The 23,713-nt window shown below is 39.4% G+C and overlaps 1 protein-coding gene across 7 annotated transcripts in view; it reads left to right on the top strand.

Moving 5' to 3' along the window:
* EFCAB11 (EF-hand calcium binding domain 11) overlaps positions 1-23,713 on the top strand; it is a 161,011-nt gene that overhangs the window by 4,078 nt on the left and 133,220 nt on the right. For 6 of the 7 annotated variants that reach the window (XM_007987563.3, XM_073011257.1, XM_073011255.1 and 3 more), the window contains exons 3-5: positions 2,811-2,856; positions 20,590-20,691; positions 21,598-21,688. In XM_007987563.3, the coding sequence (XP_007985754.1) occupies positions 2,811-2,856; positions 20,590-20,691; positions 21,598-21,688 (239 nt within the window). Of the gene's footprint in view, positions 1-2,810; positions 2,857-20,589; positions 20,692-21,597; positions 21,689-21,815; positions 23,229-23,713 lie in introns of those variants that run through there. The other variant, XM_007987568.3, reaches the window with a different exon arrangement.

Raw genomic sequence — 23,713 nt, 5'->3', positions numbered from 1 at the left:
TTTGTGTCAACAGAACATACTCTGAAGTTGTGATGCACAATAAGTATTAATATATTCTCTTGACCCAAGTAGGCTGCATGGACAGCCCAGGTGGGTTCAGAGTGGCTCAGCTATGAGGGGATGCCTAGTTACTGAGAAGCTTATTATAGCGCTCAGAGAAGTAGTCAGGGCCAACTCTTAGAAATTGCAGCTCTCCTGTTTACCTGTAATCATTTCAGCTGGAATTAAAAAGCAGGTCAGCTAAAATGAGTCAGCCTGTGAAGCGTTGTATTTAACTTGGATTCACCTGGAAAGGTATCTTGTCTCATTTTGCCTTTCTCACCCTTGAGTCTACTTGATTTCAATTTTAGAATGAGAAATTTAATGACAAATACAATGATGTAACATACTGTACATACACTCCATGAAATTTAACAGATTTTACTTTTCATACTGGGATGAGGTTTTCCATTTTATTTTTTAAGCAAATGTACTATTTACTAACCAGAGATCACTAAACGGTAAAGTATTCACTAATAGCATGTCACCTATAAACTTAGTCATTTGTACAATGAACTTTTATTATGCAAGTGACTCTATATAATTTCTGTGAAATTCAACAGATTTTTTAGACTAGGTTGAGGTTTGGGGCTTCATTTTTGAACATTGCTTTTGAGCAAATGAAATATTTACTGACTGCAGGTCATGAAGCAATAAAATACTTATATAATAAATCACTTATACACTCATGCGGTTGTTTACATAATTTATTTATTTTTTGAGATGCAGTCTTGCTCTGTCACCGAGGCTAGAGTGCAGTGGCGTGATCTAGGCTCACTGCAACCTCCACTTTCCAGGTTCAAGCAGTTTTCCTGCTTCAGCCTCCAGAGTAGCTGGGACTACAGGTGCACACCACTATACCTGGTTCTTTTTTTTTCTTTTTTTTGTATTTTTAGTAGAGACGGGGTTTCACCATGTTGGCCAGGCTGGTCTCCAACTCCTGACCTCGAGTGATCTGCCCACCTCAGCCTCCCAAAGTGCTGGGATTACAGGCGTGAGCCACCGCGCCCACCCACACATAATGAAATTTATTGTTTCTATTTAATAAAAGGAGTACTTGCTAGTTGCTAGTGATATAAAGATGAATGAAACACAGTCTCTACTTTGAAGCAGTTCAGAGTTTAATGTAGAAAGACATAAAACTGTAATAGATACCAAGAAAGAGAAGAGATTGAAAAACAAAGTGAAGGGAACAAAGAAGGAAGGCCTAATTCTAGTGGTAACTCTAACGGTCTGGGTAGTCATTTAGACTAGAGAAGATAGATTACTCTGGTAAGTATCTAGGAACACTTTGTGGGTGGTGGGACAAGTTAGGCCCTGATGACTGGCTGGATGCAGTGGTGGTAAGGGTGACATGACCACCAGGACTGAAGGGATAGCGATGCCACCAATTAAGAGAAAATTTAAGAGTAGGTTCAGAGGAAGTCAGTGAGTTTCGATTGGAACACATTGAGTTTGAGGCAGCTATGAGCATTCCAGGTGCATTCACTCATTAAATAATGTGCTGTCTATTGAGGTTATGGTGGTGAAAATCCGCTGTTAGATTTTACTGCTTCCCTGAGATGTAGGAATCTGAAATTGGGTGGAGAGGGTAGGGCTGGAGATAGGCTTGGGGATCCTTGGTTTGCATGTGGTTGCTCAAAACATGAGGCTGGATGGCATTGCCCAGGAAGAGTATGCAGAATAGGAATACCAGCATTTAAGGATAGGAAGGGACTTGAAGAAGTTGGAGTGGGAACCATTTGGCAGGGACAAGAGGCACCAAGAAAATGCAGGAAATCCAAGACTGGGAAGAGTTCAAGACCAGAAGTGGAGAAATTATGTCAGATGCCACCAAGGCTTTAATACTATAGTGTTTATAAAGCCCTTTTAACAGTGTGGTAAAGGGCTAATATTTTAACATTTAGTGAAAGCAGGTCCTCATGTTTTCTGTACAGTAAAATCTCCAATGTTTAAACATGCATAGGGGAAAAAAGCTGATTAGTCTAAAATGATAACTGATTTTCACTGGATGACTGATTTTTTAATTTTCCTTATAATTTTTTGTGCTTTCTACATCAATCATGTGGTACTTTTATAACCAGGAAAAAAAATTTAAAAATAGAGCCATAGTGCCCATTATAACAATTGTTTGTATTTGTCTGAAGTAGAAAGGCTGCCTGTTAGATTATATATGGGACAGCCAAATTGATTTTCTGTGCTTAAACTGTTTTGGTCAGTGGAATAAAGTTTTGGGGGCTATTAGAGGCTAGCAGATTAGTGTCTGCTATTTTATAGATGTTGATGGAAAAGTAAAATGACTATTAGAGCTATTGTGTGTCATTGCTTGTATGCTTGGTTCAACAGACTTGGTTTCTCATAAAATAGATGCTTATTCCCACCTGAAGTATTAAGAACTTGCACTGTGAGGGCCGGGCGCGGTGGCTCAAGCCTGTAATCCCAGCACTTTGGGAGGCCGAGACGGGCAGATCACGAGGTCAGGAGATCGAGACCATCCTGGCTAACACAGTGAAACCCCGTCTCTACCAAAAAAATACAGAAAACTAGCCGGGCAAGGTGGCGGGTGCCTGTAGTCCCAGCTACTCGGGAGGCTGAGGCAGGAGAATGGCGTAAACCCGGGAGGCGGAGCTTGCAGTGAGCTGAGATCCGGCCACTGCACTCCAGCCTGGGCGACAGAGCGAGACTCCGTCTCAAAAAAAAAAAAAAAAGAACTTGCACTGTGAAAACATTTGATAAAATTACATATTCTATTATTTTTTCCTCTTTTCTAGATAGAAGTGGATTCTGTGATGTCTTCAATAAATCCAAATACTTCTGGTAATATGAAAGTTAATATTTTTAGTACCTTATTTAGACACTGAGATGGCTTGACTGTGTCCCTACATCAGTCTCATCTCAAATTCCCATGTGGTGTGGCAGGGACTTGGTGGAAGGTAATTGAATCATGGTGGTGGGTTTTTCCCATGCTGTTCTCATGATACCAGATAAGTCTCATGAGATCTGGTGGCTTTATAAGGGGGGGTTTCCCTGCACAAGCTCTCTCTTTGCCTGATGCCATCCATGTAAGATGTGACTTGCTCATCTTTGCCTTCTGCCATGATTGTGAGGTTTCCCCAGCCACGTGGAACTGTAAGTCCATTAAACTTCTTTCTTTTGTAAATTGCCCAGCCTTGGGTATGTCTTTATCAGTAGCGTGAAAACAGACTAATAACACTCACAAAATGAAAATTAAAAACAGAAACTAGGCTGGGTGCGGTGGCTCACACCTGTAATCCCAGCACTTTGGGAGGCCAAGGCGGGTGGATCACCTGAGGTCAGGAGTTCGAGACCAGCCTGGCAAAGATGATGAAACCCCGTCTTTACTAAAAATACAAAAAATTAACTGGGCGTGGTGGTGGGTGCCTATAATCCCAGCTGCTTGGGAGGCTGAAGCAGGAGAATCGCTTGAACCAAGGAGGTAGAGATTGCAGTGAGCCAAGATTACAGCATTTGCACTCCACCTAGACGCCATTGCACTCCAGCCTGGGTGACAAGAGTGAAACTCTGTCTCTAAATAAATAAATAAATAAAAACTATATAGCATTATATTTAAGCACATCTTTGTTTTATTTCTCATTGTCCAAAAGGTTTTGGTGGTTTTTATTTTATTTTTTAATTTTTAATTTTTGTAGGTGTATATATAGAGAGGTGGTACATGAGAAGTTTTGATGTAGGCATGTTATGTGTAATAATCACATCTTGGGAAATGGGATAACTATCCCCTTGAGCATCAATCCTTTGTGTTACAAACAGTCCAATTATACTCTTATTTTTAAATGTTTATTATTTTGACTATAGTCACCCTATTGTGCTATCAAATACTAGGTATTACTAGTCACATCATGGAGAATGGGGTATCCTTGCTATCAAGCATTTATCTTTCGTGTTACCAAAAATCCAATTATACTCTTTTGGTTATTTTTTAATGTACAATTAAGTTGTTATTGACTATGGTTACTATGCTGTACTATCAAATACTAGGTCTTATTCTATTTTTTTTTTTAATTTTTTTAATTTTTTATCCATTAGTCATCCACACCTCTCCCCAACTCCCCCACTACCCTTCCCAGCCTCTGGTAACCATCCTTCCACTTTCTTTGTCCATGAGTTCAATTGTCTTGATTTGCAGATCCCAAAAGTGAGAACATGCAGTGTTTGACTTTCTGTGCCTTACTTGACCTAACATAATGACCTCCCATTTTCATCTGTGTTGTTGCAAATGACAGGATCTCATCTCTTTTTTACTGCTGAGTAGTACTCCACTGTGTGTACCACATTTTCTTTATCCATTCATCTGTTGATGGACACTGAGGTTTCTTCCAAATCTTGCCTATTGTGGACAATGCTGCAACAAACAGTATATGAGAGTGCAGATATCTTCCATATGCTGATTTCCTTTCTTTTGGGTATATACCCAGCAGTGGGATTGCTGGATCATATAGTAGCTCCATTTTTAGTTTTTTGAGGAGCCTCCAAATGGTTCTCCATAGTGATTGTACTAATTTACATGCCCACCAGCAGTTTATAAGAGCTCTCTTTTCTCCACATCCTTGCCAGCCTTTGCTATTGCCTGTCTTTTGGATAAAAGCCATTTTAACTGTGGTGAGATATTATTGTAGTTTTGATGGCATTTTTCTGATCAATGATACTGAGCACCTTTTACATATGCCTGTTTGCCATTTGTATGTCTTCTTTTGAGATTCTTTTAATTTTGATTATTTATAAATATGTTTATTACAGGGAAATTTTAAACCGTTGAAGTGCATAAAGAAAAAATATCACTCATAATTTTAACATTCAAAAAATGATACTAGGTTTTCTGACTTTTGCAGCTGGATGAATGGACATGGCACCTACTGAAAAGAGAAGATGGCAGGCGGGTGGGGCCATGGGGTGGGGGCAGGGGGCGGGCAATGCTTGGGGGTAAGGGAGACTAAGAGCTCAATTTTGAATATGTTTGAGAAGTGTTAGTTTACTATGTCCAAGCAGTCGGACTGGATGAATTTCAGAAGTAAGTTCTGGGCTGAAGAAATGTGGGAGTCATCAACCTGAAGACAGATTTTAAAATAATGAGAATGGATGAGACCACTTAGATAGAGTGGACTGAGAATGTTAAGAACCCTAGCCAGTAGAAGTCAGATGGAAGATGAAGAAATGGTGAAGGAGACTTAGGAGTGATGGAGGCGCAAGAGGAAAATCGAGTGTTTGATCAAAAACCAAGAGAAGTAGATATTTTAATGAGGAAGGTGTGCTCAGCATTATCAAATGCTCCTGAAAGGTGAGGTGGCATAACTGATGAGTATCCTTTGCAGTTGGCCACCTGGAGGTGTTTGGTGACTTTAGCAAGAGGCATTTCAAAGTGTGGTGAGGGCAGACTGGGTTGAAAATAAGTGGAAAGTGATGGTAAAGTGCAACAATGTGAGTAGATGAGTCTTTCATTAAGTCCAGAGTGGCAGTGGATCAAGAGATGTTTTGTTTGCTTATGATTGTTAATATGTGTTTCCAGGCTTAGCGGAATGATCTAGTGAAGAGGAGGAAGGAAGATGAGAGAGACGGAGGGAAGAGACCTGTTGTGTAAGGGGAGAGGATCCAGAGCATGTTGGATTGGCTTTTTAAATATTACCTTTTTTTGAATAATTTAAAACTTCCAAAAAGTTCAAAATAAATTAGTACAGAGAATAGCTTACTCTCTGTATAAGGTACACCTTTTACCCAGATTGACATTGTTAACATTTTACCCCATCTTCCTTCTCCTTTGCACTTTCTACCACTATCCCCTTCTCTTCTATACTGAACATAACCACAGTATGCTTATCATGTTCATAAATATAGGTTGATACTGTGTTTTATCTGATTTATCATCTATGTTTTGTCGGTTGATCTAATAACATCCTTAATAGTATCTTTCCTTTTTTAGTATGTTAAAAAATCATAAGTGTATCTAGGGAAAAGAAAGACACATTATGTGAATAGGAACAAAGCTAAAAATGACAGCAGTTGGCTGCTGGTGGTGACTCACACCTGTAATCCCAGCACTTTGGGAGGCCAAGGCAGGAGGATTGTTTGATGCCAGGAGTTCAAGACCAGTCTGGTCAACATAGTATGAGACTCTATCTCGACAAAAAAGCACAAAAAAAAAAAAAAAAAACAAACAAAAACCATAGCCAGGCATGATGGCACGTGCCTATACTCTTAGCTACCTGGGAGGCTGAGGTAGGAGGATCCCTTGAGCCCAGGAGTTTGAGGTTGCACTTAGCCATTATCACACCACAGCACCCCAGCCTGGGCGACAGAGTGAGACCTCATCTCTTAAAAAAATTAATTAATTAATTCAAAAGAAGGAAGAAAATGGGAACAAAAATAGATGGAAATAGACAAATAGAAAACAATATGGTAGATTTAAATCCAGTCATTAATGTTTTAGTTAGATGTAAATGATCTCAACAGCCCCATTGAAAGGGAGATACCGTTAAATTAGATAAATGAGTACAAACTAACTCTGTGTTGCCTAGAAGCCCCCTTGAAATATAAGGGCAAAAAAGATTAGAAATATATACTGTACTGAACACTAACCAAAAGAATGCCAAAGTGAGCATGTTAATATCAGATGCAGTAGACTTCAGAAGAAGGAATATTACCAGGGATAAGGACAGCCAGTTCATTAAGGGAATTAAATATTTATGCCCCTGGCTGGGTGTCATGACTCAAGCCTGTAATCCCAGCACTTTGAGAGGCCAGTGCAGCCAGATCACTTGAGGCCAGGAGTTTGAGACCAACCATGATGAAACCCCGTCTTTATGAAAAAATCCAAAAAAATTAGCTGAACATGGTGGTGCATACCTGTAATCCCAGCTACTCGGGAGGCTGAGGCATGAGAATTATTTGCGCCCGGGAGGTGGAGGTTGCAGTGAGCCCAGATTGCACCATGACACTCCAGCCTGGGTGACAGAGCAAGACTCAGTCTAAAAAAAAAAAAAAAAAAAAAAAAAAAAATCCCTTAATAATGGAAATTCAAAATACATGAAGCAAAAAACTAATAAAACTATAAAGAAAAATGGACAAATCCATGATCATGGTAGGAGGCTGCAACACCCCTATCAATAATTAATGAAGCAAGTAGACATAAAATCAATAAGGATATAGGAGACGTGAACAACACTGTCAACCAGTGTGACCTAATTGTCATCTATAGAATGTTCTACCCAACAACAGCAGAATACACATTCTTTTCAAGTCTACACAGCATATTTAATAAAATTGGTCATACTCTGGGCCATTAAACATGTCAATACATTTAAAGTACAAAGTATGTTCTTTGTGATGGAATTATATTAGAAATCAATAGCAAAGCTGTCTGGAAAAGTTGCAAATAGTTGTTCCAAATAAAAGTTTAAAAGTTCCAAATAAATAGTACACTTCTAAATAACTCATAGGTCAAAGAAAAAAATCAAAAGGGAAAAATTAGGAAGTATTTTGAATTGAATGTAAAGACCACATTTCAAATTTTGTAGGATGGATTGAAAGCAATACTTGGAAAGTGGTAGCACTAACTTTCTATGTTTAGGAAAGAATAAATGTCTCAAACTGATGACCTCAGCTTCTACCTCTAATTAACTTCCACCTTTAACTACAAAAGAAGAGTAAATAAGGCCCAAAATAAGTGGAGGAAAGGAAATAGTAAAGATTGTAATGGAAATTGATGAAATTGGAAAGAGGACAAACAAAAAAAAATTAAAAGCTGATTTTGTTGAGGTAATCAATAAAAATGAGAAACTACTACCCACACTGAGCAGTGGGAAAAAAAAAAAAGAGAACAGGGATTACTAATATTTAGATTGAAAATCTGTTACACTTTATATACAAGTTTTAGAATCACATTTGAAATATGACTTTCAGGATTATTGCTGGGAGAACATGTTCTTGATATAATCCCTAGCTTGATAGAATTGCTCCAGGTTTTAAATTTCTTGTTGAAAATTTTCACTTTCAGAATATTCAGAATAATGTTTGATGTTCCATTAGTTACAACTTCTTGATAAAGCCTTTTCTACACTTTTTTCTTAGGGTTTTTTGTGAATATTCCTATCTACAGAGAGTTTTGTTTTCCAGCAAAAGGATTTCCCATATTCTTTGCATTGATAATATTTCTCTTTCTTAAGAGTTCCCTGATATTCAGTGAGTTATTCTTTCTGGATGAAGATCTTCCGCTAGTCATTATATCGTGTTTCTCTATTATGTTACTGATATGGATTGGCTGTGTCCCCACCCAAATCTCATTTTGTACCTCCCATAATTCCCACGTGTTGTGGGAGGGACCCAGTGGGAGATAACTGAATAATGGGGGTGGGTCTTTCCCATGCTGTTCTTGTGATAGTGAATAAGTCTCACGAGATTTGATGGTTTTAAAAAGAGGAGTTCCCCTGCACAAGCTCTCTCTTGTCTGCTGCCATTCATGTAAGACATGACTTGCTCCTCTTTGCCTTCTGCTATGATTGTGGGGGCTCCCCAGCCATGTGGAACTGGAAGTCCATTAAACCTCTTTCTTTTGTAAATCGTCCAGTCTTGTCTTTATTAGTAGCATGAAAAAGTATTAATACAGTGACTTTTCTGATACATCAAGCGTGACTATTGCTGAAGGCACTTTAACATTCATTATTCTCATAGACTTTCTTTCTTCTGTATGTTCTCTGATTTTGAATTAAGGATTTGACTTTACACTGAATGTTTTATTTCCTTAACTAGTTCTCTAATGTGCAGAGAGGTATGGATTCTGGAAGAAAGAATACAGTCCCCACCTGTATTCTCCCAGCTGTACTCGTGTGTGTGTGTGTGTGTGTGTGTGTGTGTGTGTGTGTGTATTTGGAGAAACTCAAGACCACAAACATTCAAGAAAAGGAGTAAAATAGCCTAGCAAGAAATCACTGCTGAGCTCTGATTGCTGCTAACATGCAATTTTTCTTTTAGAACTGTTCCATACTGAACCAATTTCAAACCATCTGGTTTTTCTTCATTCTCTATTATTGATACAAGTCAATTTTACATGGTATTTCTCTTGAAAGAAGAGGGCTCATGTGCAGATTAAATTTTTTTCCACATGTATTATCTCTCTTCCTAATGTTTGGATCTTGAAGAACTGAAATTGGCCGGGTATGGCAGCTCACGCCTGTAGTCCCAGCAGTTTGGGAGGCCAAGGTGGGTGGATCACTTGGGCCCAGGAGTTTGAGACCAACTAGGGCAACGTGGCAAAACCCCATCTCTGCAAAAATTAGCCAGACCTGATGGTACATGCCAGTCCCAGCTACTCAGGGGGCTGAGGTAGAGGATTGCTTGAGCCCAGGAGGTTGAGACTGCAGTGAGCCGTGATTGCGCCACTGCACGCCAGCCTGGGTGACAGATCAAGACCCTGTCTCAAAAAAAAAAAAAAAAAAAAAAAAAAAAAAAGGTCTGAAATGCTGGCCTTGGCCTCCTGGCAACTATTTATTCAGGTAATCAACTTTCCAAAGTTCTTGATAATACAGCTGTGACTTGGGAATTCGCCTCTACTGTCCATTGCTCTTCTTCAGAACAGGGCTCTAACATGCCATCCACAGGATTCTTTGTGCAGGGCCCAGTTGCTGCCCAGCTTGCAGGGTGAGGTCAGATTCAGCTGCTTTCAGAAAGGGCCAAAGCCCTGAAGCTAGACACCCTGCACTTTGGGTTTGGGATTATACCTAAACCTGGATGCCCAGGCCCTGCTTCCCAAGGGCTTCTAATCCTCTTGAAAAGTGGGTCATTTCAATAGAGATGGGTCATTTCAATAGAGATTTCCTTGTGAAAATTAAGAAGAGTGAAAAGATTTCCATTTCAATAGAGATTGCTTATATAAGCAAAAACTGTTGTGGCTGCTTGAAACAAGGAAATATATGAGTGGGAGAAAAAAACCAAGCCATTTGTTAAAGGAAGCAGCAGATCACAGTTAAGGTCAGTTCTGATTTACAGTCTTGCTACCTCTTTCAGAGGTTGTCATTATAACCCTCATTCTCTGTGATGCACTTCATAACTTCTCCAAGTGTATAGAATGAATAAGCTTGCAACTAGAAGAGACCTGGAAAACAGTCATCTGTCCTTATTTTAAAATGAGGAAACTCGGCTTCAGAGAAGAATCACAAAATGATATAGAGGAATAATAAAATAATAAATACTTGGCAAAATCCTTTTACAGTATTTATTTTTATTATAATAGATAATTGCAGCAATCATTTCCTGAACAGTTATTGTGCAGATCTGTGATGAGCACATTCATCTGTAATGATTGTTATATTTAATACAACTATGATATTATGATTATCCTCTGTATTAGCCCATTTTCACACTGCTATAAAGAACTACCTGAGACTGAGTAATTTATAAAGAAAAGAGGTTTAATTGACCCACAGTTCCATAGACTTAACAGGAAACATGACTGGGGAGGCCTCAGGAAACTTACAATCAAGGCAGAAGGCAAAGGTGAAGCTCACATGGTGGCAGGAGAGAGAGAGAGTGAATGGGAAATTGACACACACTTTCAAACAACCAGATCTGGTGAGAACAAGGGGGAAATCAGCTCCCATGATTCAATCACCTCCCACCAGGCCCCTGCCCCGACAAGTATTACAATTCGAGATGAGATTTGGGTAGGGTAGGGACCCACAGCCAAACCATACTATCTTCATTATATTTTATTATTTTAAATTATTATTTTTGAGTCAGGGTCTAACTCCCGGACTCAAGCGATCCTCCCACCTCAGCCTCCCAAAGTGCTGGAATTACAGGCATGAGCCACTGTGCCTGGCTGATTATCCCCATTTTATAAGTTAAAAAATTCTGGCCATTCATGGTGGTATGCACCTGTATTCCCAGCTGTGGTGGGAAGATCACTTGAGCCCAGGAGTTTGAGATCAGCCTTGGCACATCGCAAGACCATATCTCAAAAAAAAAACAACAACAACAAAAAAAAAAACTAAAAAGTTTAATAATTTAAAAAAAATAAAAATTAAAAAAAAAAAATCCAGAAGCCTAGCGAGATTAAGTAATTTGCCCAGTAAGTAGCCGACCAATGTGATCTGACCTCTAACTCACCCTCTTAACCAATTGATAAGCCCTTCCTTTGATTTCTAATAGTGCCATGGGTCGTATTCCTAATTGTGACAAAATTGAGGCCAGTATTCATTCCCCTAAGGAACTTTATGAATCAATGAGTTAAAGTCAGGAGTAGAATCAATACACAAAACACAAATCACCATGTTCTCTATAGTTGTTAGATGTTAATTTCAAATTTGGTTCTGGACTACCTAGCATCCAGAGCAAATAGGAAAACATGAACAAGCATGGCTGCAGTCAGGGTCCATGCAACAAAACACTTTTTCTAGAGAGGCGTTAAGTCCTCCTGCCCTGGGATAGTTCTTCTGTGATGTCTCATGGAGAAGAGACTGGTGAGTGGATGTCAGTGTCGACGAGCTGTTCAATAAATGCAGTAGTGAAGTTTGTAAGGCTTTTCTTAATGTAGACCAGTGTTTAATGTCAGGGCAATTCTATGAAGGGCAAAGTATGTTCCAAGTATACAGATTTCAGATGGTCTTTATTCCAGAAAAATTGTAGACCATTCTATATAAATAACAACAGCCAAGATTTACAGGGCTTTTCTTTATGCTAAAAGCTATGAATAAGAACTGAATGAGCATTGTCCCACTGAATCCTCATACATTTGTCTCTGTGTTATTATCTCAGATCTATGTAAAATATGCCTATGGTTAAAAACCAGAAAAAAAGACTTCAGAATTTTGTTTTCACTAAGCGATTAGATTGAGCGTCTTTTCTGTTTCCTTATACTATTGCCATTTTAAATTAATGAACATATTTTACTTTGATACTTGAAAAAGCTTTCCAGGAACTTACTTTTAACCCTCAACTTTGAATGATGGAAAAATCAAAGAGATTGATTCATCAAACAGTAATTATGGTCTGTGTGACTGCTATCCCGTGTAAGGTCCAAATGAAAAATAATTTGTGGATGATGATTAGGTTAATGGTCAGCTGGCTTGCGTGCTTTTATTTATTAATATCTTGTCTGGCTTGTTCTACACCAGACATTGACTATTAAAGGTATTATTTTTCTAAATTTAAATATCCTTTTTCTGGTCTTAGTTTCTGTCATAAAACACCTGCTATTATGTATGTTTTTTTATTTTGGCTTCTATGGAACAAAGACCAAAGTATAGCAGGGATGAAGGTTCTGGTTGATTTCAGATTTCAATTGGCCTCCTAGTTCTTTTCTATAATCAGGGAATTGCATACACATTAAGGTGACCTTATCTTGATATTATAATCATAGGGGCATTTTGTGGGATTTCCTACAGATATTCACCCATCCGTGTGTTTGTTTAATTACCCATTTAGAAAATAGTGAATATGTTTCACTATAGAGATGGGGAAGAATTAGGAGACACAGACACTGACCTAAAGACATTTTTAAAAAAATTATGTGGTCTGGGTGCGGTGACTCAAGCCTGTAATCCCAGCACTTTGGGAGGCTGAGGAAAGTGGATCACGAGGTCAGGAGTTCAAGACCAACCTGGCCAACATGGTGAAACACCGTCTCTACTAAAAATACAAAAATTAGCTGGGCGTGGTGGCGGGTGCCTGTAATCCCAGCTACTCGGGAGGCTGAGGCAGGAGAATTGCTTGACCCTGGGAAGCGGAGGTTGCAGTGAGCCAAGATCCTGCCACTGGACTCCAGCCTGGGTGACAGAGCAAGACTCCATCTCAAAAAATATGTATATATCTTATGTGATAGGGAAGATGAAAGAAATATTGCCACTTCTTTTACCGCCAGATGTTTATTACAGGCAAGAAAACCTGTAAGAGTTCAGGAGGGCAGCACTGCCCCCTAGAGGAGGTGTGGGCCTGGAGCTGGACACGCTGAAGGATGGGTGGGATTTAAAACAGTGATGGAGCAAAGGAGAAAGGTGGTAAATGAATGCAGTGCAGGTGCCAGTTGTGTGCCCCGCCTCCTGCTCCTGTTGCTCGTGCTGTGCTCTCTGTGTAGAGTTCTTCAGAGACCCTCTTCTGTGGTGTCCACCTCAGTGCCTGAAATCTCTTCTTCCTAGGTCTCTGTTCTCTTACAAATCTCTCTCCCATCTCAGATTTGCATACCTAAATATATCAGCTGTCATGCTGTTAATGCAGTCCTCCCATTAACAGAATCCACTCTCCTTGGATTTTTACCTTTTTTTTTTAACCTCTGCAACAGCAAGGAGTGTAGTACATAACTATAAATGAATTGTGTCCAGCCGAGTCAGCTGACATGATGAGAGTTGGGAAGGATTAAGAACTGGTGTGCATGGAAGGAGGGATGAAGCTTTAAAGTCCAGAATAAGGTATGAAAACTGTGCTGTTTAACACCGAGGAACCTTTTAAGCTTTATGAGCAGGAGATTTATATAATAAAAAAGTAACAATTCCTGCCTGGGTTTGACAGAAGTAAGATTTTATTGGTTCAGATTTGTCTATTCTACTGTAACTGGTTTTTGTTTATTTGTTTTTGTTGTTGTTGTTTTGTTTTTTGAAATGGAGTTTCGCTCTTGTTGCCCAGGCTGGAGTGCAGTGGCGCAGTCTTGGCTGACTGCAACCTCTGTCTCCCAGGTTCAAATCTGGAGGTGAACATGTGATTCTCCTGCCTCAGCCTTCCGAGTAGCTGGGATTACAGGTGCGGCACCACCACACCTGGCTAATTTTTGTATTTTTAGTAGAGACGAGGTTTCACCATGTTGGCCAGGCTGGTCTTTAACTCCTGACCTCGGGTGGTCTGCATGCCTCGGACTCCCAAAGTGCTGGGATTACAGACATGAGCCATCACACCTGGCCTCTAACTGTTTTTACTCATTTTCCCTCCAATTATATAGTAAAACTTGATTTCTTCCATTGAGGTAGATTATTTTCTCTTTATTTCCCTATGCTTCTGTAGTAAACTGGAAGAAAATATTGTCCTCTGAATTCATTTATCACAGGTGACAACTCACTATTTTTGAAGTCACTTTCACCTACCATCCTTTCAGTCTTTCTATGTGAACACGTTATATCCTTCCCGCACCTCTTCACCGTCATGGCCCCTAAGAGTCATAATCTGAATTTTGTATCTCAAACTAGAGAAGGCTTGCATTATCCCTTTTGAAAGACTGCTTCATCCTTTTAAACCCTAATTTTTAAGCATTTTTTAACTCCTAGAAAAATCAATATGTGGCACAATGAACATGAACCCTTCCTTTCTACTAAATCTAGGACCAGGCTTACAGTCCAAATAACTTGCCATTTTTATTGTTTTCTCCTTCACTCTCCCCAGGTTTATTGCAGTTTCTAATTTGAGCTCACTATGATAGCCAGATGCTAGACTCCTTCATTTTCAAGAGGATTTCTCTGTGTGCACTGACCCTGAAGCTTAGAACTGTGAACCACAAAAAGCTATATGTAATGAAACTTTCAAGTAAAAAATTTATGTAGTTTTGTTAAGACTTTTTGAATATATCTTCCCTGTGGTGAAACATATTACCCTCCTAAGAAACTGCTTAAAAACAAACAAGTAGAAAAAAAACCCTTTCTAGTCTCTCTCTGACATATATATGTCATATATGTGATGTAATATAACATGTGTGACATATATGTCAGAGAGAGAGACTAGAAAGGTTATTTTTTTTCTACTTGTTTGTTTTTAAGCAGTTTCTTAGGAGGGTAATCATCTTTCACCACACGGGAAGATATATTCAAAAAGTCTAACAAAACTATATAAATTTTTTACTTGAAAGTTCCATTATGTATAGCTTTTTGTATATATATATATGTGTGTGTGTGTGTGTGTATATATATATCACGTTTATTAAGTAGTTTGGAAACTAAAAAATATGTACATGTCAGCTGGGCACAGTGGTTCATGCCTGTAATCCCAGCACTTTATGAGGCTGAGGCAGACAGATCATGAGGTCAGGAGTTCGAGACCAGCCTGGCCAATATGGTGAAACCCCATCTCTACTAAAAATACAAAAATTAGCCAGGTGTGGTGGCATGCACCTGTAATCCCATCTACTTGGGAGGCTGAGGCAGGAGAATCACTTGAACCCAGGAGGCGGAGGTTGCAGTGAGTTGAGATTGTGCCATTGCACTCCAGCCTGGCGACAGAGTGAGACTCCGTCTCAAATATATGTATATATATGTATATATGTGTGTATATGTGCGTATATATGTGTGTGTATATATGTGTGTGTGTATATATGTTATAGAACATGAAGAGAGTCCATTTTGCCAAGGATTGTTTATAAAATGGAAGGAGATGTTTTCCAGTTGCACAAAAAAATGCATGGACTTGCAGAGTCAGGAAGGATTTGTAAAGATCATTGGTCCCTCACACCTGTAATCCCAGCATTTTGGGAGGCCTAGGTGGGCGGATCACAGGGCCATGAGATCAAGATCATCCTGGCTAACACGGTGAAACCCCGTCTCTACTAAAAATACAAAAAATTAGCCGGGCGTGGTGGCAGGCGCCTGTAGTCCCAGCTACTCAGGAGGCTGAGGCAGGAGAATGGCGTGAACCTGGGAGGCAGAGCTTGCAGTGAGCTGAGATTGGGCCACTGTACTCCAGCCTGGGTGACAGAGGGAAACTCCGTCTCAAAAAAAAAAAAAAATCATTGGTCCAGTGGTCTTTAAACCATGATCCTCAATCCTCGATTCTTTGGGGACACATTCAAAAGACACTGCTGGATAGGGAAGAATGGGAAGCCCACCCACTTCAAACCAAGTAGTTCCGCCTTCATCTCCTCTATGGATGAGGCTTTCCATTTTCATATAAAGAAAAACCTTTCCTACAGCTAAAAAAAAAAAAAAAGTTTGCCAACTACTGATAGAGTCCAATGACCCAGGCAATTTCTGAATACCTTCTGCAGACATATTAACAATAAACATAGATAAACACATAGACCTGTGTGGTTCCTAACGTTGTGATGCTCATTTGTAACCACAGTAAAGTATGTTTAAGTAACTGTTAGTAGTGAAATGGTGTACACAAAAGACTTAACATTGTATATGAAATTAGAATTTTCTGAACATATTCTTCCTCTGGAGGCGGGGTGGGAGGGGACACAGGTAATACATTTCTTATTGGGTATGAAATCTGATGTCAGTAGAATTACTGAAAGCCTTTGTGAAGTGGTAATTTTAGGTGTGAATGTTGTGACAGCAGGTGGAGCTAGTAGTAGGAACTCTATTTCTAGGCTATTTAGAGAGCTAGGTGTATACAGCTTACATTAGTGTGTTTTCATTGTGGAGCTTCAGGAATAGCGTGTTATTATGTATTGGCTTTGGAAAGTGATCATATTACTACAACATGAGAGCCGAGCTGAACAAAAAATTCCTCTGTGGTTTTTAGAAAAGGGGCTTGTATTTGGATAAATGTTGCCTTGGAAGACTAAGACAATTAAGGGCATAGAAGGGAGGGGAAATGTTCACACGATATATGCTTGATGAGTTTAACCCCTAGAATATGGACTTTAAGAAATAAAGTATATGATTTTGTGGGAAAATAGTGTGAAAGAAATTGATTACACATATGGAGTAATTGGTGTTTTTGGATGGCTTTTCCTTTTAAGTGGTAATAGGCATGCAGTTTAAATCCACATACATTTTCTCCTAGTAAAAGCTAAAGAACATTTGTTTTTATCCTACAAAATTGTGAAATAAAGACCTGAATACTTCATAGCTCCAAATACTCGTGAGTTACCTGAATAAGTAATATAAAAGATATCACCACTCAGGTCCTTTTTTTTCCTTGTGAATTACACAGTGAACTATGGAATTGTGCTTTTTTCCCTTTATCACTTCTCTAAGTCAAATGCAATGATAAGAGCAAATATTATGAATGTAATTGTCTCTGAATTTTCTTTGGCTTTTACTATATCATATGTTTTAAGAAATGGGAGTTTCCGAAGTGACAGTTTATTTTGCTGGCTATGTGAATAGAAAGAGACCTACTTTTTGGCATTCATTTACAGAGTTATAAGATCATTTAAAACATGGGTTTCTTTGTTTTTTGTTTTTTTTTCCTGTTTTGAGACAGTCTTGCTCTGTCATCCAGGCTGGAGTGCAGTGGCACCATTACGGCTTGGCTCGCCGCAACCTCCAACTCCTGGGTTCAGGCTATTCTTATGCCTCAGCCCCCCGCCGAGTAGCTGGGATTACAGGTGCATGCCGCCACACCTGGCTAATTTTTGTATTTTTAGTAGAGGTAGGTTTTGCCATGTTGACCAGGCTGGTCTCAAACTCCTGACCTCAGGTGATTTGCCTGCCTCAGCCTCCCAAATTACTGGGATTACAGGTGTGAGCCACCACACCTGGCTAATTTTTGTATTTTTAGTAGAGACAGATTTGCCATGTTGGCCATGCTGGTCAGGAACTCCTAACCTCAACCTCTCTGCCCACCTTTGCCTCCCAAAGTGTTGGGATTATAGGCGTGAGCCACCACACCTGGTCTAAAACACACATTTTAAGCCTGGCATGGTGGCATATGCCTTTAGTTCCAGCTACTGGGGAGACTGAGGTGGAGGATAACTTGAGGCTAGGATTTTGAGGCTGCAGTGCGCTGTGGCCACGCCTGTGACTAGCCTCTGCACTCCAGCCTGGGCAACGGAGCGAGACCATGTCTATAGGAGAAAAAAAAAAAAAAACCCACATACATTTTAATGCTTTTTGCTAAAACTCTAAACAACATCTTGTTTATTATTCATTGAACGTTACTTACTCAGCAAACATGTAATGAATGCCTACTGTCTGCTAGGCATTATGTTAAACATGGGATAAAATTTTGAACACTATACACTGCTTTCCCTCAGCAGGTCTCAGGCAGACATGTGGCCAAATAATTACCATAGATCCTAATCACTTCTATGATTGCATGATGAACAGAGTGCTGTCGGGTCACAGAAAGAGGACTCAGCTGAGAGAAATCAGAGACACATTCAAATAGGAGATGAGGCTTGGGTTGCATCTGGAAGGAGATGTAAACATTCCCTAGGAGAAACAAGGAGAAAGTGCATTATTCCAGGCAGTGTGTTTTATACATGCAAAGGTGTGGAGTGTGAAAGGGCCTCTTGGCTTGGGGAAGCACTAGGAAGTTGACTAGGAAGTCTTGAGAGGTAGACTGGGGTACGTTTCTGAAGGGTCTCCAAGGACATGCCATTATCAGTAAATACATTATTCAAGAATTTCAGCTACTCTAGATGCTACTTAATTGACTAGCTTTTGGTGTTCTTGAAGCTAAAGTTATGGATATGACCTTATGGGCACATGGCATGGCTAGACTTCAATTTTAACCTCAGCTAGCAATTTGGCATATGTTCTCTGTCACAAGGGTGATTGGATAAGAATGGAGCTGCATCAATATGTATCCCCACAACTACAGAAAAAAATGCTACATATGCTAATTTGCTACAGTACGTAGATTGAGCACCTGCCAGGCACTCTGGTATGTGAGGGAGATATGCCCTGTTGCCTAGAAGACAGCCGGCTATCTCCTGAACTTCTCCTCTTGGTTGTCTCCAGAGCACTGAACACTTCACACAGCTAAATGGCAACTCCTCATCTCACCCCAATTTTGCTCTTCTCCCAGACTTTCTCCTCTCTTTAAGTAGCTCTTCAAGCCAGAATCTATGGGATATTCTTGACGTCTCCTTCTTTCTCACCCGCCACATCTAGTTCTTCATCAAGCTATGTTATTTAGATTCTAAAATGTATCTGGAAACCTTCCACTCCTCTCATCCCCACTGCCAGCAACCCTGGCAACCACATCTCTTGCCAGTAGGCTCCTAACTGGTCTCTCTTTCTACATTTTTGCTCCCCCACCTCAGTCCCTTTATCAAGATAATGGCCAGAAAGATATTTCAAAACTCACATCATATAACTTCCCAATTCAAACCTTCTGTTGACTTCCTATTGCAGCTTAAATAAAACCCAGATTATTTACTGTGGTCCACAAGAGTCTGTGAGTTCTGGCCCCTGCTGCTCTCCCCAACCTCATCTGGTATCACTTCTCTCTGGCTCACTTTGTTCTAACCACAGCAGCCTGTTTTCATTTTCCCACCTTGCCACCCGACGGCCTTGGCACAGGCTGTTCCTACTGCCAGCAATGCTCTTCTTCCCAATACTAGGTCATTGGTATTGTCTCATGGTTTAGGTCTTGGCTTAAATATCTCCTCCCTGAAGGGATCTCTCCTTCACCAGAGTCTACTCTACATGAGGATTCCTGTGAATCTTTTTCACAGCCTCCTGTCTTTCCCCTCATTGCCCATGCCACAGTTTGCATTGAGGTGTGTGTTTGCAGTTAAACCTGTGTAATTGACTGCCTTCTGCACCAGATCGGTAGCTCCCTTGGGACTAGAATCACGTATATTCTCTTTTTCCCTCTATTTCCAAAGCTTAATACAGTGCCTGGCCCACAGTAGGTCCTAAAATGTTATAAAGGAATCATTGAAGAACAGAAAGACATTTTTTTTCCGTTTTAAATCTTTAAATATAAAGATGTAGGAAATTAAGAAAATCATTTCTACATTTTTTTAAATGATTGGAACTATTTTACAAAAGGTATACAGCTTAGTATTACCTCACTAAAAGAAAAAAATGTACATGTAGTTATTGTATGATTAGAGGCTATTTTTAAAACAGAGTGATAATGTTATTTTATGGAAATTTTGAGTTATAAAAATGAACCGCTCTTTTTATATATGTAGAGCTCAGTTCACTAAAATGTTTAAATTCTTGGCTTCGCTCTTTAAACCTACTACAAAGATCACATTAGAATTCATTTTAATAGACATTGTAAGCACAGTATCCAATCTCATTTTATCATGCTGGGCTCTTTTATTATGAGAGTCGCAGGAAGCTGAGCCTGAGGCTGCTCCACACGTTGTGGGGTGTATCCAGGGCTGGGGATGGTGCCAGCTCTATTGTTTATGTAATATTCTCTCCACCTTTATCTGTGGTGTGCAATTGGTATTGACTTTTAAGAAACTACTTCTCTGACCCGATCTCCCAGTTGGAAAAAAACCTGCCATAGTGACATCTGGCTAGGAAAAAAGGGATCAAAGAAGCATAAGGAAAGAAAAATTATGAGACCTTGTTTAATAAGTAGTTTCCTGCCTATTAGATCTGTTGCAGGGAAGAGTGTTACACTTTTTTCAAGGTCACCATTTCTTTGCCCCTGGAAAAAGCTCAGTGAACCCTAAAAGTGTCTTGCATTTTCACTATTGATTTCTAGTGTTGGGTCTGTTAAATGTTAGCATTTAGCAAAATACCTTTTTCAGTCTTCAGGAAACTTTACAGATCTTGAGTAAATACTGTTCACCACAATTAAGGTAAAATTAGATTATTGGTGATATTTATTACTGTTCATTTCTGTTTAATTTTTTCTTAAAGAGAAAGACAGTAACCTTTGACAAATTGTTCTTTCCCCAACTTTCAGGTATATTACTCGAGGGGTTTTTAAATATTGTCAGGAAAAAGAAGGAAGCTCAACGGTATCGGAATGAAGTAAGACACATCTTCACAGCCTTTGACACATACTGTAAGTGTCTCTAACGTGTTTTGATGTAAAAAAAAAAAAAATTGCTATTAAGGGATTGCGAATAGGATTATATACCCAGTAAATCAAATATATAATATACTTGGAAGATTATATTACTGTATTCGTTAGATGTTACCTTAGGTATTGATGCACATTTTTTTCTCCATTGTGATTTTAAATTCTTGACATTTACCGCAGATGAAGTGGTATTTACAGTTATGTGGTTGTATTAATATATTGTACCTTGATTGTCATGGGGACCACCAAAGGACTGGCCATGGGGGATATAGGCCATGAGCCACCTATGGATTTGTGGGAGACTGTGTGACTTCTTCATCAACTCTTGGTCTGACCTACATATGATTGATGGAATTGTTTTCCCACATAGGGTGTGGCTGAGAGGGGTGGGTGGCTATAGACCCCCTAGGCCCCACAGATCATACACAGAGTGAAAAGACTCATGGCGTCTAGGTTCAATGTCTTGACTGCTGTTATGGTTTCCTTCTAAATATTAATATTTCATGATTCTAATACCAAGCAAAGGAAAAGACATGAATTTTGAAGACTGCCTTGTTTTGGTAACTCACAAAGACTCAAAGTCTAACACCACTGTTACAGTGCATGTCTCCGTATAGTGCTATCCCGGGGACTGAGAGAATCGGCAAAATGATAGGGCCAGAAGTGACCTTCAAGATCAGCTGGGACTGCACTGAAGGAAAGTATTATTAGAATCTCAAATTATTCCGATGAGACAATCTCAGATTACCTTATATGTGAAACCAACCATAAACTACTGCTTTTCTCCTAGTAATATGTTACAGTAAGTTTTTCACAAATGTTATGGCTGAAGTAACAGTTGATAGGTCTTATCAAAGTAAGTGAATATTTTTTATTGTTTTCAAATAGATCGTGGATTTTTAACTTTGGAAGATTTCAAGAAAGCATTTAGGCAGGTGGCTCCCAAGTTACCGGAAAGGACTGTTCTTGAAGTATTCAGGTGAGGCATCAAAATCCTTCTGTACACTATCCTCTTTTGATTTACCGTTTGCTTTTACATGTTTTTGATTTTATGGAAAGCACTTATTTATTCTGATTTTTCAGTCAGGAACATTTGTCTCTTGCAGCATAGTGTCATGATCCAGGAAGGAAATCTACAGTTAACTATGGGTCCTTCCACACCGTGACAGTGGACTGTAAAGTCGGGGGAGCGCTTGCACACCAGGCAGGTGCATACAAGCATTTATGAGTAGCAGCAGGAGAGGAATAGGAAGAAAGAATAACTTCTTCAGATACTTACGTGTGACCCAAGGGAAAATGAAGCTTTAGTAATATTTAGCATGGACGCTGGTGTCCTCACATGGTCTGCATTTCAGACGAACACAGGTTACATGTGATTCTTGAGTTGTCTGGAGAGAACAGTTGGAGTTGCCTGATGGTAGCCCCCTCATTCCCTTGCTTTCAAAGCCACTGACACATGTTGCTGTTCACACATACCTGATAAAGTGGATTTAAAGATTATATTATGTGGTTCTTATGAACGAATCCTGACAAAATGGACAAGTGGCTTAAAAGCAGTTTCTGTTAGGAAACTGCAGATTGAAGGTAATATTAATAGTGCAAACACATGCTGATGTGGGAACACAGCAGAGCTGTCTCTTCTCTGACTCCCAGCATGAGCTCTTCATCAACCCTGTTAACAGGTGTATTCATTAGTGTTCAGCACACTAGTGAGAGCCAGAAAACCCAAAAGAACAGAAACTCAGAAAATACAGAAATTCATTTCTCTGTCATATAAACATCAGCAAACCAGGGATGAATGTTGACCACACAGTCGGGAAGGATCCAGATTGCCCGTTTTCTTGTTGCTCTGGCTGTATCAACACCTGGCTTCTCCCTCTTGCTCCAAGATGGTTGCTTAAGTTTCAGCAGTCAAATCTGAATTCCAGCTGGTTAGGAGAAAAAGAAAGCAGAAGGTATGCACTCCTTTTCAGGACATATATTTTTTCCACTTACAACCCAGTGACCAAAACTTAGTTCCAAGGTCATGCACAGCTGCAAAGGGGAAGAGTTTTGGAAAAGGTAGTCTTTGCTCTGGGCAATGATGTGCCCACGAATAGAGGTTTTGATACCAAGGAAGAGGGAGAGAGAATGGATATTGGGGGACATCTCGCAGATGTTCCCATTTGGGATAAAAGTAACTTAATGAAATACGACCAGAGCCAGCCCTTCTCAATAGAAATTATTAAATAAGTTATTTGAATGAAGATTTGCAGTCATTATCATTAACAGTGACATATATGAAATTCATTTGCTGTATCGTTGACAAGCAAGCTACTAAGCAAGCTATTGAAGAAGAGCAAAGAAGTTAAAGCCAGATGCATACAAAATGCTTATAGGAAAATATTACTTAGTTGATTTTGTAAAAGCAAATCCTTTAAAATGTAGCATCTTTGTATTTTGTGATGAGATAGGTAATGAATATCAGTATACTTCTACCATACAAAAGTTGTTTTTAACAAAGGAACTAAAAATTGATACTCATTTTCTTTTTACAAAAAGACAAGTTGTCCAAATTTGATGAACTTTATGTGTTAAATGGTTTTAGTAGATACTACCTTATATAGATTTTTGAAAAATATATTTAAATGTAGCCATTCAGGCAATGTTTTAATGATGAATGAGAAAATAACACCTTCTTAGAAGAAAAGCTGTGCTATAGGGAGAACATTTTTGAAATAGATGTTTGAAAATGTTACTTTATTTTAAAACATAATGTATGTCACCTATTAAAATTCATATCTGCACGTTTGGTATATTTAAAATGGAATGTCCTGGCCAGGCATGGTGGCTCATACCTGTAATCCCTGCACTTTGGGAGGCCAAGGTGGGTGGAACACTTGAGGCCAGGAATTCGAGACCAGCCTGGCCAACATGGCAAAACCCCATCTGTACTAAAAAGACAAAAATTAGCTGGGTATGGTAGCATGTGCTGTAGTCCCAGCTACTCGGGAAGCTGAGGCAG

Source organism: Chlorocebus sabaeus, chromosome 24 (assembly GCF_047675955.1).
Source record: "Chlorocebus sabaeus isolate Y175 chromosome 24, mChlSab1.0.hap1, whole genome shotgun sequence".
In the NCBI taxonomy this organism is placed as follows: Eukaryota; Metazoa; Chordata; class Mammalia; order Primates; family Cercopithecidae; genus Chlorocebus; species Chlorocebus sabaeus.
The sequence above is the reverse complement of the archived record's forward strand: the minus strand, read 5'-3'. Positions and strand labels throughout refer to the sequence as shown.